At 45.6% G+C, this 18,189-nt stretch overlaps 1 protein-coding gene across 2 annotated transcripts in view; it reads left to right on the forward strand.

Moving 5' to 3' along the window:
• The first annotated feature begins 1,070 nt into the window (after window positions 1-1,070).
• The window catches only part of LOC101938721 (butyrophilin subfamily 1 member A1-like), a 35,964-nt gene continuing 18,845 nt past the window's right edge, over window positions 1,071-18,189 (forward strand). Inside the window, exons 1-4 of one of the 2 annotated variants that reach the window (XM_065563243.1) lie at window positions 1,075-1,221; window positions 5,772-6,334; window positions 6,574-6,648; window positions 17,954-18,064. In XM_065563243.1, the coding sequence (XP_065419315.1) occupies window positions 17,965-18,064 (100 nt within the window). In that variant the 5' untranslated portion in view covers window positions 1,075-1,221; window positions 5,772-6,334; window positions 6,574-6,648; window positions 17,954-17,964. Of the gene's footprint in view, window positions 1,222-5,771; window positions 6,335-6,573; window positions 6,649-17,953; window positions 18,065-18,189 lie in introns of both variants that reach the window. The other variant, XM_065563242.1, reaches the window with a different exon arrangement.

Here is an 18,189-nt window from a genome sequence, read left to right on the forward strand (position 1 = left end):
CACCACACCACAGAAACACCAACCCAGGAACCAATCCCTGTAGCAAACCTTGTTGCCTACTCTGTCCCCATATCTACTCTGGCAACACCATCAGAGGACCCAACCACATCAGCCACACCATCAAGGGCTCATTCACCTGCACATCCACTAATGTTATATATGCCATCATGTGCCAGCAATGCCCCTCTGCCATGTACATTGGCCAAACCGGACAGTCCCTCCGCCAAAGAATAAATGGACACAAATCGGACATCAGGAATGGTAACATACATAAGCCAGTAAGTGAACACTTCAATCTCCCTGGTCATTCTATTACAGATTTAAAAGTCACTATCATTGAACAAAAAAACTTCAGAAACAGACTTCAAAGAGAAACAGCAGAACTAAAATTCATTTCCAAATTTAACACCATTAATCTGGCCTTGAATAGGGACTGGGAGTGGCTGGCTCATTACAGAAGCAACTTTTCCTCTCCTGGAATTGACACCTCCTCATCTATTATTGGGAGTGGACTAAATCCACCCTGATTGAATTGGCCCTGTCAACACTGGTTCTCCACTTGCGAAGTAACTCCCTGCTCTCCATGTGTCAGTATATAATGCCTGCATCTGTAACTTTCACTCTATGCATCTGAAGAAGTGAGGTTTTTACCCACGAAAGCTTATGCCCAAATAAATCTGTTAGTCTTTAAGGTGCCGCCAGACTCCTTGTTGTTTTTGTAATTCTTGTGTTATGAGAAGGAGTAAATAACACATCCTTACTTACTGTCTCCACTCCAGTTAGGGTGACCAGACAGCAAGTGTAAAAAATTGGGATGGGGGTGAGGGGGTAATAGGAGCCTATATAAGAAAAAGACCCCAAAATCGGGACTGTCCCTATAAAATTGGGACATCTAGTCACCCTAACACAGGTCATGCCTTTATAGACCTCTGTGATACCTTCCCCCCCAGTCGTCCCTTTTCCATGCTGAAAAGTCCCGGTTTTATTAACTTCTCCTCACAAGGGAGTTGTGCAGGGAGCTGGCTGGGATGCAAGTGAGGGCAGCGACTTCAGTGAATGTTACTGAGCATGTTCCGGTCCCTGCAGCCTGCTCAAGAAACAGCGAAGTTGTAAATACCTATAAGTGGGGGAGTCTCAGAAATCATGTGACCGCAGCTCAGCTGTTTTCTCCTCCCCGCAGCGGAAGTCGCAGGAACCCCAGGAGCTGCCGAAGGAGCAGAGGTGAGGCTGGGAGGCGGATGTGGGGTGGAACTGGTGTGGGAGCTGGGGCAGATGTGGGGGGGGGGGCGGGGCAGTGGTGAAAGTAAAATTATTTTCTCCCCCCTGTCCTCGCCCCACCCGACGTTACCTGGGGCGGGGGGAGGGAGCTGGGAGGGGTAGGGCAGACCGTGCCTGGAAGGGCGGGGGCAGGTCCGGGGTTTTGCTCCTTTCCCTGCTAGGAGGGGCAGCCGCTGTACCGCTCCCAGCCCCCCCCCGCCCACTTCTCCTGAGGGGCCGGGGGCGGGTCGGTGTCTCTCCGGTGCGGGCTGGTGCAGCCTGACCGGACCGGCCTATTGCTCGGCTGCGGGGGGGGGGCTGGAGGAGGGGTAGAATCGAGGTGTCAGATCTGGGGGCAGAACTGCTGGGGGGGAGGGGGGGATTGATTTGAGGGTTGAGGCCGGGCAGAGGAGGGGGTGGGAGCTTGTGCCCTGGGGCAGAAATCACCTTGCTCGGTAAAGGAGGGGGGGACGACAGCTAAGTGTGACACACACAGCCCGGGCCCGGCAGGGGGAGTTCAGACATTGACACCCTGAAACCCAACATCATCTTGTTTTATTAATCTCCTGCTCTGGGGGGCTTATTGCATGATCCTTGGGAGACGTGGGGCTGACTCGTTAGTTTTGAGCAGTGCAGGTTACCAATACTGCACCTTTTATAGAAGCCTCCACTTCTCTATTCCCACCGGCTCAGCTTCAGGGTGGGAAACACCTACCTGCTCACAGCAGCAGCCAGAGCATGTTCCTGAGCTTAGGGAAGTGAAACTGTCCAGGGGAGCCAGCCAGGGCCAGGAGCGGCACCAGGGTTTTTACCGCCCTAAGCGGCAACGCTCCTCCTCTGAGCATTCGGCGGCGGGGGTCCTTCCACTCTGCGTCTTCGGGGCACTTTGGCGGCGGGTCCCGGAGCAAGTGAAGGACCCGCCGCCTAATTTCCGCTGAGGACAGCAAAATGCCACCCCCCAAATCCTGCCGCCCTAGGCAAACGCCTAGGGTCGCCTAGTGGAAGCGCCGGCCCTGGCCAGGGCCTCAGGGAACCCTATGGGATGTCTCCAGGATGAAGCTACTGGTGCCGTCGCTCTGGTGTATTGCGGAGAACCTGTCGCTCTAGAGCAGGCCTCCACAACATGCGGCCCGTGTGGGTTCTTTGTGCGGCCCGCGGGGGGTGAGTAGGTGGGCTCACTGTGTGGCCCGCAGGGGAAGGAGGGTTTGTTTCTGTGGGACAGGCAGCGCTGGGGGGAGTGTTTCAGTGGCGCTGGGGGGGTTGTTTCTGTGGGGCGGGGGGTGTTGTGTTTCGGGGGGCTGCGTGGTGCTGGGGGGGGTGTTCAGCAGGGCCGGGAGGTTTCGGCCCTCAGCTGTTTTCTTTGGCGTAATATGGCCCTCGCCGCTTTACAAGTTGTGCAGACCTGCTCTAGAGTGTGGGTGCAATTTCTGCCCATCTGCATCCCTGTGGCAGGAGGGAGCTGTTACGTCCGTCCCCTGCCCTCAGTGTAGACAAGAACAACAAAGAGTCTGGTGGCACCTTAAAGACTAACAGATTTATTTGGGCATAAGCTTTCGTGAGTAAAAACCTCACTTCTTCGGATGCATAGAGTGAAAGCTACAGATGCAGGCATTATATACAGACACATGGAGAGCAGGGAGTTACTTCACAAGTGGCGAACCAGTGTTGACAAGGCCAATTCAATCAGGGTGGATGTAGTCCACTCCCAATAATAGATGAGGAGGTGTCAATTCCAGGAGAGGAAAAGCTGCTTCTGTAGTGAGCCAGCCACTCCCAATCCCTATTCAAGCCCAGATTAATGGTGTTGAATTTGCAAATGAATTTTAGTTCTGCTGTTTCTCTTTGAAGTCTGTTTCTGAAGTTTTTTTGTTCAATGACAGTGACTTTTAAATCTGTGATAGAATGACCAGGGAGATTGAAGTGTTCACTTACTGGCTTGTGTATGTTACCATTCCTGATGTCCGATTTGTGTCCATTTATTCTTTTGCAACCGGACAGTCCGGTTGCAAAAGAATAAATGGACACAAATCGGACATCAGGAATGGTAACATACACAAGCCAGTAAGTGAACACTTCAATCTCCCTGGTCATTCTATCACAGATTTAAAAGTCACTGTCATTGAACAAAAAAACTTCAGAAACAGACTTCAAAGAGAAACAGCAGAACTAAAATTCATTTGCAAATTCAACACCATTAATCTGGGCTTGAATAGGGATTGGGAGTGGCTGGCTCACTACAGAAGCAGCTTTTCCTCTCCTGGAATTGACACCTCCTCATCTATTATTGGGAGTGGACTACATCCACCCTGATTGAATTGGCCTTGTCAACACTGGTTCGCCACTTGTGAAGTAACTCCCTGCTCTCCATGTGTCTGTATATAATGCCTGCATCTGTAGCTTTCACTCTATGCATCCGAAGAAGTGAGGTTTTTACTCACGAAAGCTTATGCCCAAATAAATCTGTTAGTCTTTAAGGTGCCACCAGACTCTTTGTTGTTTTTGTAGATACAGACTAACGCGGCTACCCCCTGATACTTGACAGTGTAGACAAGGTGCGCAACAGAGAAGCCTCAGGCCAACCAGACAGCTGGCAAATTCTAGGGCATGGCCAGTGTAACCCAGGCCTGCTGGGTGTGGTGCTCTGTCCCATGTAGTGGCACCTAGACCACTTAGACATGAATGAGTGTGCTACAGTACTGGCTAGGAGCCCTGTGGCTTTTAGCTCATGCGGTGGAGGCTCAGGCATTTAGCTCCAGAGGTCCGGGGTTTGTGAGCGTTACCCCAGATCCACTGTTGTTAGAATTGAGAAGCCCTTTCTGTTTAAATGATGATGTTTCTAAGCACTCTAAACTCGGCATGTATGCTTGGATTGCTTTGAAATTTGATGTGTCTTATAGGGGGCTGGGAGGGGGCTGGAGATCCAAAATTGGGGTCATTTGACCAAGAGTTTCCTAAGATACAGCCCCCGCTCCCCTGAAAAAATAAGCACTTTTCTTAAGGTTGACTGATTCTACCCACAGATTTCTGCGCACACATGGGGATCAAATCGTGTCTGTGAGCGGGCCCTGGAGGGTCTCTCTGACAGTCAGCCCCAGCTAGTGTGTGGCACCTATCACCCCTTAGGAAAAGCTATATTAAAAAAATGTTACATTCAATAAAGAGTTAATTTCTCCTGGTAGGCTGGAGCCTAATAACCACACAGCAAATGAATTACACTGAATGCATGCAGAGTATGTATGAGAACTGCTCACCATCTAGTTTTCATACCCTAGGACAGTGGCTCCCAACCTTTCCAGACAACTGTACCCCTTTCAGGAGGCTGATTTGTCTTGCCTACCCCCAAGTTCCACCTAATTTAAAAATACAAAAGTGTCACAGCCATTAGTACTGAAAAAGTGCTTCCTTTCTCATTGTTGCCATATAATTATAAAATAAATCAATTGGAATTTAAATCTTTTACTTACATTTAGCGTTATATAGTATATAGAGCAGTATAAACAAGTCAGTGTCTGTGAAATTTCTGTTTGCATTGACTTTGCTAGTGCTTTTTTATGTAGCCTGTTGTAAAACTAGGCAAATATCTAGATGAGTTGATGTATCCTCTGAAAGGCCTTTGCATACCCCAAGGGTATGTGTACCCTCAGTTGAGAACCACTGCCCTAGGTGGCTGAACAGAATTTAAGAGTGGTTAGTAAATGGAAGTAACACTTGTGTATTATAAATTCAACACCTGCTGCTGGCAGAAATCTGCAAATGAAACTTAGGTGGGTTGTCTGTATAAAAAGGGGCTTTTTATGTTGGGGAAATGTAATTGGAGTACAGCAGAAAATTGAGAAGGTGCGCATGCTATTTTAGAAAAGAAAACCAATGACAGATGTGTCTGCTGACAGTTCTGTATATGTAGCTGGGCTATTCTATATGTATCACACGCACACGACATTCTGTCTCCTCCAAAGAGTAAAACTCCCCAGCCTGAAAAGAGTTCTTTCTCCTCATTGTTCTGCTTGTTGCCATGTTGGGGATCTTGTGGGTATTCCCAATGATTCAGTGTATTGTTTTCCAGAGACATCCCTGCATTGTGCCTGGTGATCAGTAGCCTTTATTTCAGAGGTCCCCAAACTGGGGAGGAAAGTCGGCATGGAGGAAAGTCGGGGAGGGGGGGGGGGCATGGCAGGGCCTAGGCCAGCCTCCATGGGGGGCAGGGAGAGAGCACCACCCACCCCACTCTGCTCCCAGCTCTGCTCTGGTCCCGCCCTTAGCCACGGCCCTGGCCCCATCCCTAGTCATGGTGCTGCCCTGCCCCAGCCTCAGCCCCTGGCTGCAGCCCCGCTCCTGGGGGCGTGCGGACAGAGGTAAGGGAGGGGTGTGACCCTGGGGACCACTGTTTTCTTTGGAGGAATGCTGACGTGGGATGTAGTTCATATGAACAGTAATAGTTCCAACCTGTGTTGTCTTATGCCAAGATCACTCTATAGTTGACTATCCTCATGTTAATTTATAATTTCTCCTTTCAGTTACAGATTGACTCCTGCCTGAGAACAGATATGGGCTGGGGAACAAAGTTATTTTTTTTATGGGTTTGCTAAGGGAAGTTTCGTTCTGGGAGTGAGGTGAAAAAAGAGTTGAAAAACAAAAGAGTCAGTAAGGTTTTGAAGAAGAGCAAAAGAGGCTCCTCAAACCCGTTACCTTCATTCGAAGAGGGATACCTGGAAAAGAGCCTGGTGAATAATCAGCTGAACGTGAGCTCCCTGGAAAATAAGTCTGCTGCCGCCATGGAAACTTACCCTTCGGTAGGACTGTGTGTGCGTCTTTAAGGGCTGAATGACTGTCCTGTTCCTGTTACTTCTCCGCGTTTACTTTCTGAGTGGGTCAAAGCATCGAGAGAGACACTTCTGTTCAGTGGAAATCAAACCAAACCCTTCAATTAAATCCACGAGAAGAAGCAACTCTAAATAATTAATTATGCAGGCTCTTAAATGGAAAGATTTGCTTGCAATGCGAGAGAAGAGATAAGGAATTAATAGAAGCTGTAAGGACCGATGAGATCATGAAAACACGGGGAAACTTCTGCCAATAGGTGAGCTTTGGTTACTTCTTAATTGTTGTTCTTATTTATTTGAATTGTAATAGCTCCGGGGAAGCCCAGTCATGGTCAGGGCCCATAGTGCTGGATGCAGGACCAACACCGGACAAAACGAGTCCTTGTTCTTTGGGCTTCACTACCCCAGTTCTCCCTCTGGGGTGTCTGGACCCTGATTGTCACAAAACCATCTATTTTTTCTCTTTACCCCCTTTTTCTCTCCCCCACCCCAAAAGAGAACCTCAGTAGAAGTAGTTTTCATGAAGACAGATGTTGAAGCAGAGTTGAAGTTCTCAGGGGAATAAGCAAAGGTGTGTATTATTTATCATATTATTGTGGGCTAAGGTTTTCGGGGAGGAGGTGTGAAAATTTCAGTTCTAGGTTTTTTTTTGTTTGTTTGTTTGTTTGTTTTCCTGGTTGGATAGTGTTGATGATTGTCTGCCTAGCGTTGGGATAGCTATTTTTAAAATATATTTTATATCTTGCTATTAAACACAAATAAACTTAAATACACACATCCCAGGGATCAGGGCTGGCTTTATGCCAATTCCCCCGAATCGGGCCCCGCGCCCTAAAGAAGAGCACCTAACTTAGGCGCCTTTTTAATTTTTACTCACCGGGCGGTGGTCCGGGTCTTCAGTGGCACTTTGGTGGCGGATCCTTCACTCGCTCCGGGTCTTCGGCGGCATTTCGGTGGTGGGTGCTTCAGTGCCGCGGAAGACCCGGAGTGAGTGAAGGACCCGCTGCCGAAGACCCAGACCACCGCTGGGTATTAGAATCGGGCCCCGCACTTCCTAAAGCTGGTCCTGCCAGGGATTGTCACTCATAAATGTCTCTTGCTGTGAAGACAAATCCATTAGAAATGGCTGCCCCTCACCATGGCTATTGGAGAGACATGACCACTGGATTCTAATGGTTCCACATTAGAAATTGATGCTTTCTCCTCTTTCACAGTTATAATGGGGAGTCTGGGGTCCCTTTCCCTTTAGAGGAACTGGTACCTCCCAAGTCTGGGCATCTTCTACAATAGACAATTTAGATGGGAAGTGTGATGGAGTCACAGGCCCTATGCCCTGGAACTGCTCTGTATGAAGCCAGCCAGGACTCTGGGTAGCGTGACTCCCCTCAGGGCATGCTGTCCAGGGCAAGGAGCCTCTTCGGCACTTCCCCTTGGCGGGTTCACCTGGACAGGACCCCTGGGGAAGCCAGAGGGCCCTGCACACCAACTCCGCAGTCAGACATGACTCTGAGCCAGCCGGTAAAACAGAAGGTTTATTAGTCGACAGGTACACAGCGTAGAACAGATCTTGCAAGCACAGAAATCAGTGACTTTCAGCAAAGTCCATCTTGGGGGGGGACCCCAAGCTGGATGCCTCAGACTCTTCCCCCCCCCCCTTCGAGTCCCCAACAGCAGACTGCCCAGCTTCCAACCAGGTGACCTCCCACATGCCTGTTGCCCCTCCCCCTCCTCCTGGTCTTTGTCTCGCTTCCTGGGTAAAGTGTCACCTGGTCATGTCCCCTTCCTGGTTCTCCTGTTAGGAAGGGCACCCTCCATCGCTTATGTGCAGGCAGCTGGAGCAGCTTCACCTGCCCCTGAGGGCCTCAGGAAAAGTCTCACACCCTTATTCCCACCACCTAGGCATTGGTGTAATATACAGGGAAACTGAGGTACACACAGTGTTCATGCACAACAGTAATACTCTCATACAACATAACAAGGGGGAAACCCCACTTTGTTACAGGGAGTTTTGCTGTAACTCTTCACATTTTCTTTTGGCAGTGGTCGGTGCCTGCACCTTGGAAAGGTCTGGCACTGGGGTGGGTTTCTGTGGCGATTTTGGTTTTGGCTCTTGTTCTTTCATTATTGCTTCTGGCTCAGTTGATTTAAAGATATCAAATTACTTGTTGGAATTTCAGGTTGCAAAGACTTTTTTTTCTTTCCTGAGATATACTGATATTTCAGATTGCCTCCTTACGGGCCTTCACAGCAACTTCTATAGTTCCCTGGGCTTCTTGTAATAAGTGGCACAATTGCGGATGGGTCTGTGACATGTCCGGCTTACTTATTCTTTGGTGAACCGTTTGTAACTGATTTTCCTTTTTCTGGCTCTCGTGACAGCAATTAGTAGCTGTCCTTTCCATTTCTTGTTTCAATCTTTCGATATTTAATCCCTTATCAGAATTTTCACCAAGACTGCCTGTGACTTTTTCTCTTTCCTTGCCTCACTGCTGACTGTTTTTTCAGATTCCCCTTCCTCCCATCCCCACCCCCGTCCCAAATCTTCTGTGTTTGATTCCTCCTCTATTCCTAACTCCCCAGATTGTTCAGTTTTCTTCTGCTCTTCCTGTCTGATTTTTGCTCTCAGTCTGTAAGTGGGGGTGAGATTCTACCTCTGCTTATTGTCGGTCGTTTTTCTTCAGTCTCACCACACCATAGCGACTGGAATATCTGGAATTTTTAGATTCACAACATATACAGGTGGCAACTCCATCTTTATACAGGCATCCTCCTTATTTTTGGGGGGTGTTAGCCCATTCTCACTTTCAATATTTATGACCTGACGGTACATATCCTCCAGAATGTCACAGGTTTGTTCTAATACCTGCGTTCTGTGAGCTAGGTCCACTGTACTCACTTCTTGCCCAAATGAATACTCGTGCCCCATTGCTTTAGCTCTCTCCACATGATAATTTCATAACCAGCCTTTTGTAACTGTTTAATGTAAGTCAGGTCTCTTGCTAGACTATCCCTCTGACAAATGAGTACGGAATTTACTTCAGTTGTTTGACAAAGCTGCTCTTTAATGTTTTACTGGTCTCCTGCTCTTTGGATAAGGCTTGCCTCCTTCCTCCAGTTGCTCCACTTTTCTCTTAAATCTTCTTCCCCGGATATTACATGCCACATATACACAATCCATGGCTATTCCTGTCACCTCTTGAGCGTTTTTTGTTTTTGGTTTTTTTTTGGTTTTTTTTTTGTTTTTTTTAAAGAATTCCTTTTTAAAGAGGGAACACATTAAATTCCGTGGATCTGTGTGTGCCCAAAGAACTCCATTACTTGGTTTTCTCACTAACCCTCCCACGTGGGTTTTAATGTAGTCTCGCACAAAGGCCTCCAAAGGCGTTTGTGGGTCTGTCGCAACAAATGCCTGAACAGATACTTTATTCTGTTCCATACTTCCCTTAGAAAAATAGTAGAAGGCGTCCCTTCCTTGCTCCTTTATTTCTGCTGAGAAGGGTGGTGGGACTGTCCTTACTTCTCCTTCAGCCACTTACAGCTGGAGTATACCGAGACAGGGGCGTAGCTACCAGTGGGCCTGAGTGGGCCGCGGCCCACCCACTTAGCATCCAGGCCCACCTAAATTGGGGCCGGAGCCCCCCGAATCCACAGGCTGGGACTCCTAACCCAGTGTCCGTCAACTAGGCTGCGTCCGCCTCCTGCCAGCCCCAGCACTAGCTTCGTGGGGGGTGTACCTTGTGGGGGCAGGCTAGCACTGGAGCCAGAAATTGGGGCAGCAGTGCCTGACCATCATCAGGATGGGGGCACGGCCCAGATCTTGAGCTCCATGGGTGCATCCTGTCTCCACCCCCTGGGCGTGTCCCCCCTCCACCCCACAGGCGCACCCCGCAGTCTGTGTACCCCAGGCAGCCTCATCTTCGGGTGCCTGCTGAGAGGTAAGGGGGTGAAGGGAGGGGGGTCCCCCCTCCCTCCTGCCCCTCCTCCCCAGGGCACCAGATCCCTCCTGTGCCGCTGATCCTTCCTTATCCCCGTCCCCCATCATTGCCCACCCACTCAAAAGCTGGGGCCCATCCACTTTTCCTGTCCTTGATATGCAACTGCACCGAGAGGAGTGGTGGTGACCAAGGTACCCCACAAAGTTTTTCTTGATCCTCCGTCGGTGGTGTAGTCCAGAGGAGTCCAAAATTTGGGGAGCTTATTAACAAGTTTGGGGAGTTTATTAATGATGTCAAACCATCTGACTCCCTCTGCCACTCAAATTTTCCCTGAGCTTGGTTCTTACCACATCACATAGACAGACAAACAAAATGACATAAAATGCAAACCAGGATACAGGAAGTGTCCCTTTTAGTCCATTATGACTTTTGATCTATTTTCTTGGACCTTCCTTTCCATTGGGCTTTCTATATTCTTTATGGTCCCATTTGTTGGACACCCATTCTGTAGCCTTTTATTTTATTTATGCTTAATTTTATTATACCACCATGGGTTTGGCTCTGACTGCTACAGTCTCAAGTTAAACAGAGGTATCTCTAGTTCATCTAGAACTCATAGGAGCATGTGAAACCATAGGCAAGTAACTCATACAATCACAAGTACAAGGTCCACTATCTTTTAGCAGTTGTCAACAAAGTTATGAATGTCACAGCATATACAATTCCTAAATATATCTATGCACCAGTTATAACTACTGACGTACTCACTGTAACATTGCATTCTGTATGATTTTATGAAAATATGCTAATGAGCGTGAATATAACGTAACTGGAATATGCTTCATGCAAAAGGTCTCTTGTAAGGTATCATTACAAAGCTTATAATGTACTGAGTGTGGTCATCCTATTTGTATGTATGTATCATTCTTGTATCTGAAACTAGAAATATACAATATAACTCTGAGGGCCTATTGTATTTATGCAAAGTGTGGGCCATTAATGGTTGTTTAGAATCTTGATGGCTCCCATTAACCAGGATAATTGACTGTAGATGGCTCTGTTTACTTGCAAGTCTTCCTGTATACCTGTGTGCTGGCAAGTGGGTAATGAAGTCTTACAATGACATGTGATCATGTCACCTGAACTGGAATCCACTTTTAACCTGGCGCTTTTCCATTTAGAAGGAGGGGTGGGAACCCAGAGATGGACAAAGGATTCCAGCCAGTGGCTTCCCCAGGAATTGAAATTAGGGGGGGTGTTCGAATTTACAGGGTGGGGTGTCAGGGTCGATGAGGGGTGAGACTGTGAGGGTGAAGGTGGGCTGTATGGCACCATAGTAAAAACTGAAAAATGTTTCATGACCATTTTATTAGATTTAACTCATGTTTTAAAATCATCACACAAATTAAAGTTGGCTACTCAAGCCTTCTATGAAGCACTACGTCTACATCTTTCTTGATTTCTTGTTATAATTTTGCACAACTCTGTTAATGAACTTCTTGAATGCAATGTGTTCATCTTTGGTGGCTTCTCATGTGTCCGGTACTTCCATTCTTTCAGTTGATATGCTCATTAGTTTATTCACATGATCAGGCAGAAGGTGACTTCTTTCAGAACACAAAATTCTATTCAATGATGAAAAAGAACGCTCAACTGTAGCTGTTGTGACTGGGAGTAGCAAGAGATGAATTCCTACTTCTTTCATCCCAGGAAACAGAACACAAAGATCGGGTCGAGCCACTAGTGATGTTAAAAAAGAAGTTGAAGTCAAATCTTCATTCATTCGTCATATGATATTCCACTCTGTGTTCAAATTCTCTATTTTGTCCTAATCACATGGCAGCCCAATTGCTGGTAGTGCCTCACTCCACTCAACTGTTGGTGTGTTAGAGGACAGGCATCTGTAAAACCTACGTAGAGGTTGAGTAGAATCTAGAAGTCGCTGTTGTAGATTTTAAAGAACCAAGTCTGTGTACTTTTTCAGTTGTCTTAAACGCTTCTTGTCTTCTTCACTTAAGGATTCAATATAAATGCCTTCATTAGTCAACTTCTGGACTGAAGTCTTTGCTTCTTCCAGTATTTTTTTCAATGGGTAGATCTCTGATTGATCCAAATGTAGCTTCTATTGCTGGACAAAGATCTACTACTGTTGTAGCAGATGCCTGGATGGCATTGTGTAATGACCCAAGTGGTTTCAACAGTAGACTTATGAGAGAGAGAGAGAATGGCAATAGTCTTCTCTGAATGTAGTAGCAAAAGTAATCCACCAGCCTCACTACTTAGGTCCATCCCATCTTGTTAGATACTTTCCAAAGCCAGTAATAACGGCTGGAGTAATTTTAAGACAACAGCCAAGGATTGCTCATGAGAAAGCAAGTGGGTTTTCCCAGGTTGGACTAATTTGAACTTCAGTCCCAGTGTATCTTCTAGATTTTCCAAGATACTCAGTCTTTTTGGACTCTTACTGAAAAAATAATATAATGAAGAGATTAAATTTATAGCTTTTTTTAAATGTCTTTTGAAGATTCTGCAGCTCGTACTAGTGCTAGTTGGAGTTGATGTCCTCTGCAGTGTGTATAGGAGAGATTAGGGTTGCACTTGTCTCTGAGCAAAGCTTGTACTCCACCATGTCTTCCAGAGAAGTTTGCAGTTCCATCAAATGCACAAGCAGCTATCCATTTGGGGTCCAATTGACAAGCATTTAACTCTTCTAAAATGTGGGTTGTCACAGGTGCAGCCAATGTGTCTTCTATAACGTGAACATCTAGAAATGCATCTACTGGCCTACCCCTGACATCAAGATAACATACACAATGACTTAATACTTGATGCCCATTTGCATCGGTGCATTCATCAGCCATGTATGCAAATTTTTTGAATGTAGTGAGAGAGTTCTTCACTTTTTCAACTGTTGAGTCTTTCACTGTTGCACCGCATGCTTCTAGCCAGTCAGTTGAGTTTCTTGCTGAAAGATAGTGAGCATTTGCTGGTCTTGTTCGGAACCAGTGTTCAACTTTAGGATGAACAAGTGACAATGCACTTAACATTGGCTTCCAGTTTGTAGTGTGTGGTATCTCTTGCTTAAATAGAAAGTAGGATGCCACAGCCATGTTTGTTCGCATGAACTGTGTTGTGTCTCCAGCATTCTTAACAGCCTCATTAAGTACTTCTAAAATTGGCTTTGAAAGTGGGCTTATAAGGCTTTCCGCATGTTGATACACTCCGGAGGCCTGGTGTTTTTGCAGCCTTTTCATGTAGTTTGTCAGCATTGGCTTTGCTGATCGGTTTGACAAACCAAGCTCCTCCACTTTTACCAATTATAGCATTGGGAAGCGTTTCTTCTTTGTAAGCTTTTTTGCAAGAGGTGCACCAATAGCCATCTTTTGTAACTTCAATAAATGGGAACACTTTGATCGACAAACATCGGGAACTGCCTTTAGGTTTTGGAGACACTGTTTCTTCAGTAGGTAGCTGTATTTGTGCTTTGGGCTGGTCGGATGTAGATATACCACTTGAACCTTCAGATGACCTGTTGATATATTCTTGGTTCTTGATGTGTTCTTCACCTTGGTTAGTTTTTGAGGCCTTTGAGTGGAAAAATTATTGTATTGTTTTTTGTCTTTTCATTTTGACTTTGACCTGCAACATATAAAAGAGATATGAATAAAGTAAATGTTTTGTTAGGATAATGCAAATTTAACATAAGGATAATGCAAGTTACACCAAAACAGGTCTAGATTTCTAAAAGAAATACATTTAAAAAAAAAGTATATTTAATTTAAATTGACTTTTGAAAAATAAGCCCTCATGGGATAAGAGGGAAGTCCTCTCATGGATCAGTAACTGGTTAAAAGATGGGAAACAAAGGGTAGGAATAAATTATCATTTTTCAGAATGGAGAGAGAGAAATAGTGGTATCCCTGAGGGGTCAGTACTGGGACCATTACTGTTCAACATATTCATAAATGATCTGGAAAAATGGGTAAACAGTAAGGTTGCAAAATTTGCAGATAATACCAAACTATTCAAGATAGTTAAGTCCCAGGCAGACTGCAAAGAGTTACAAAGGGATCTCACAAAACTGAGTGACTGGGCAACAAAATGGCAGATGAAATTCAATGTTGATGAATGCAAAGTAATGCACATTAGTTAAGATGGTTTTCCATACATACAAAATGATGGAGTCTGAATTAGCTGTTAACACTCAAGAGATCTTGGAGTCCTTGTGGATAGTTCTCTGAAAACATCTATTCAATGTGCAGCGGCAGTCAAAAAAGCAAACAGAATGTTGGGAATCATTAAGAAAAGGATAGATAAGACAAAAAATATCATGTTGCCTCTATGTAAATCCATGGTACGTGCACACCTTGAATACTGTGTGCAGATCTGGTCACCCCATCCCAAAAAAGATACATTGGAATTGGAAGAGGTACAGAGATGATGAGGGGTATGAAACAAGAGGAGATATTAAAATGACTGGGAATTTTCAGCTTAGAAAAGAGATGACTAAGGGGGGATATGATAGAGGTCTATAAAATCTTGACTGGTGTGGAGAAAGTGAATAAGGAAATGTTATTTAATCCTACATATAACACAAGAACTAGCAGTCACCCAATGAAATTAATAGGCAGCAGGTTTTAAAAAAAACAAAAGGAAGTACTTCTTCACACAACATAAGTCAACCCGTGGAACTCTTTGCCAGGGGATGCTGTGAAAACCAAAACTATAACAGGATTAAACAAAGAACTGGATAAATTCCTGGAGAATAGGTCCATCAGTGTCTATTAGCCAGGATGGGGAGGGATGCAACACCATGCTCTGAGTGTCCCTAGCCTGTTTGCCAGAAGCTGGGAATGGGCAACAGGGGATGGATCACTTGATGATTCCCTGTTCTGTTCATTCCCTCTGGGGCACCTGGCCTTGGCCACTGTCGGAAGACAGGATACTGGGCTATATGGACCATTGGTCTGACCCAGTATGGCCATTCTTATGTAAAAATTAATTATAATAATAAAAATGTTTTGTACAGAAACTCCCCAACATAATGACCTCTCAAGATAACAACAATGTGAGATAACAACCTTGGCAAATAATGCATTTTAAATATCTTGGCCTACTAGGAAACATATTTATATAAGTTTCCATTCCCAGTCACAAATCTAGCATTCTGGAGCAAAGTCACTAAAATATAGTCCAACAAACAAATGTTTATTTAACATACCCCCCACACTTTTCCCTCCACCGCACCCCACTCACCGGTGTTGTCCTTGGTCAGTGGAGACTCAGAGTTCAGAAGTGCTTTCACGTGAGTACACCTCCCAGGTGGGGGGCAAGAAGGCACCTTGCTCGTTCCTCCAGCTGCTCACTATTCGCTCTGGCCACTGCTGTTTGTTGTGCCACCGTTCACTCCACCACTCTGTCACCAATGGCCCTGCGCAGTCACCTTCTACTGCCACCTGCCACTGTGACCTCTGCGAGTTGGTCTCTTGAAGTTCCACCCAGCTCTCAGTGATTTCAGCTGAGCTCTTGGGGGGGAACCTCGCTGCTAGTGCAGTCTGGGCCGTCTCTTCCACAGAAACACTGTCCCACAGCAGGACTAAGCACTTAGATCTGATTATCAGTGATTGCAGCTGCAGTGGTCACTTAACAGAACAAAAGACTATCTATGGAGCCTAATTAGCTCTGTCTTTAAACAGTGGAGAGGGACAGGTCCCCACCCTCGCTCTTGATGCCCTCAATCAGCACAGGCTAAGTACAGTTCTATTGGCCTTTACTTATACAACAAGAACAACAACATTTCATCCCTCCCCCCCCCCCCCCCCCCCCCCCCCGCATTCAACTGATTTGTAACCCAACCCCAGCCAAAATCTATCACTTGGGCAACACAGCTCTGTTTGCTGGATACGTAGGTAGATTAGGTGTGAATGTAAATACAATCTGGTCCTGAAGCCTTTCCCCCCAGCCCCAGCTCATCACTAGCTGTCAGGGAGAGCTCATTTAGACTTCGCTTACAAATCATCATTTGAAATTATTAGGTTGGCCAACATCGCCGAAATGAATGCATTGACATTGTCATAAAAAACAACAGCTGTATAAGGAAGCTAGTCTATGTTCTTACTTTTCAAATCTATTATACTTTTTCAGATACATGTATTTTATCATACACTTTATATGCTTTTAAAGTGTGTATTAATGTTTCAATTTTAATTCAAATTTCGAAACAGTCACTAAATTGGCATGTAACTAGTTCACAAAACTGGGGGGGTCGGGGGTTGGGAAAATTCGGGGGGGGGGGGTAGGGAAATCACTGATTCCAGCCTTGTGCAAAAGTTATATAAGGGGGTGGAACAGAACAAAGGGAGGCAGCCATCATGAGAAATCCCCTAGTTACTACCTGAGCTGAAACAAGAACTGTTCCAAGGGAAAGGATTGTGCCCAGACTAGGAAGGCATCCAGTCTGTTATAGAAGCTTATTGAAACATCTCTGAGGGTGAGACTTTATCTGTATTCAGTTTTCTTACTGAATTAGGCATAGACTTCTGTGTTTAATTTTATTTTGCTTGGTAATTCACTTTGTTCTGTCTGTTATTTGGAACCACTTAAATCCTACTTTTTGTATTTAATAAAATCACTTTTTACTTATTAATTAACCCAGAGTATGTATTAATACCTAAGGGGAGTGTGTGTGGGGGGGGGAATAGCTGTGCATCTCTATCAGTGTTATAGGGGGCAAACAATTTGAGTTTATCCTGTATAAGCTTTATACAGAGTAAAACTGATTTATTTGGGGTTTGGACCCCATTGGGAACTGGGCATTTGAGTGTTGGAGACGGGAACACTTCTTAAACTATTTTCAGATAAGCCTGCAGCTTTTGGGGAACGTGGTTCAGACCTGGGGTCTGGCACAGCCAGACAGGGCACTGAAGTCCCAAGCTGCCAGGGAAACCGGGCTCGGGGTAGACTCGGCACGTCAGGTGGCAGACCCAAAGGGGGTTTTTGTGATCCAACCCATCACACTCACATCCTCCTAGATGGAGTTAGAGTCTGATGGCTCTCTCATGGATTGATCATCAGTACAGGGATAGTCCCTGCTGGATTCCCATAGGAAGCTCAATTTTCCCACCCTGGGCACCCTTTTTTAGAATGTGATTCTGTCTATACCTACATTCTGCACATGTACATGGAAGTGTCAACCCTCTTTTCCTTATTGGTCTGTGTCCCCTAGAAACACAAAGGACCCCGAATTCTATAGGTACTTTAGGTTCTCTTTATTCGCATTAGCATTGATGCATCGCCTGTATTCTGTGGTAAATACACATGTTGGAGACAGAGATGTGCTTTTATAGCATTTTTATAATTTAAAATTAATCTTCCAGCTATTACCACTTGGTACCTCTTTTCCCATAATCTTAAGGCATCGGGATATTCCTTGGTCATTTATTCATGTTAGCATTTCTTATCTCCAAGGCCTAAAATAGCCTGAAGAATGCATTAGGCACCTGCCTCATTCCACACAAAATGGCCGGAGGAGGAGTCCGTCTCATAACTTTTAGCCCAGTGGTTTGAGCACTCAGCTGGGCTGACGTTGGGCTCCCTCAACCTCAACCTCAGCTAGTGAAGCGGTTCCACTTCCGATTAAATAAATAATCATTGGGCCATAGAAAAATGATTCTGTAGCCCAATGATTAGGGCACCCACCTCGGAGGTGGGAAACCAAATCGGGTCCTGCCGCTCCAGGGACTCTAAACCTAAATCTGGGATTAATGCACCTAAGGAGATGGAGTTGATGACAGTGCTATAAACAGGACATTTGAATCAGGATCTCCATATCAGAGTGTCCCATGAGCTCTTTACATGCAGCACAAGATGTAATTAGTTATAACATAATCTTTATTATGTGCACTCTGTTTATTGTTTTTCTCTCGTTTTGTCTTCATCAAGTTACAGTGAAAATGAAATCATCGTCTTTCCACCATGGCTCCACAGCAAGTGTCTCTTTGCCTGGTTTCATCATTTTCTTCATTAATTTACCAATTCACAACTTGGTGTCAGGTAGGCAATACCACTCATTCATCGTTTTTGTCCCTCCCCCGTCCCCGTTGTTACTTATAGTATTCATTTGCTTTTTCTATTGCTTAGCTGTTAAGGTGCATATAGGGACAAAATTATACAAGTAT

The sequence above is a fragment of the Chrysemys picta genome, chromosome 12 (assembly GCF_011386835.1).
Source record: "Chrysemys picta bellii isolate R12L10 chromosome 12, ASM1138683v2, whole genome shotgun sequence".
NCBI lineage: Eukaryota > Metazoa > Chordata > Testudines > Emydidae > Chrysemys > Chrysemys picta.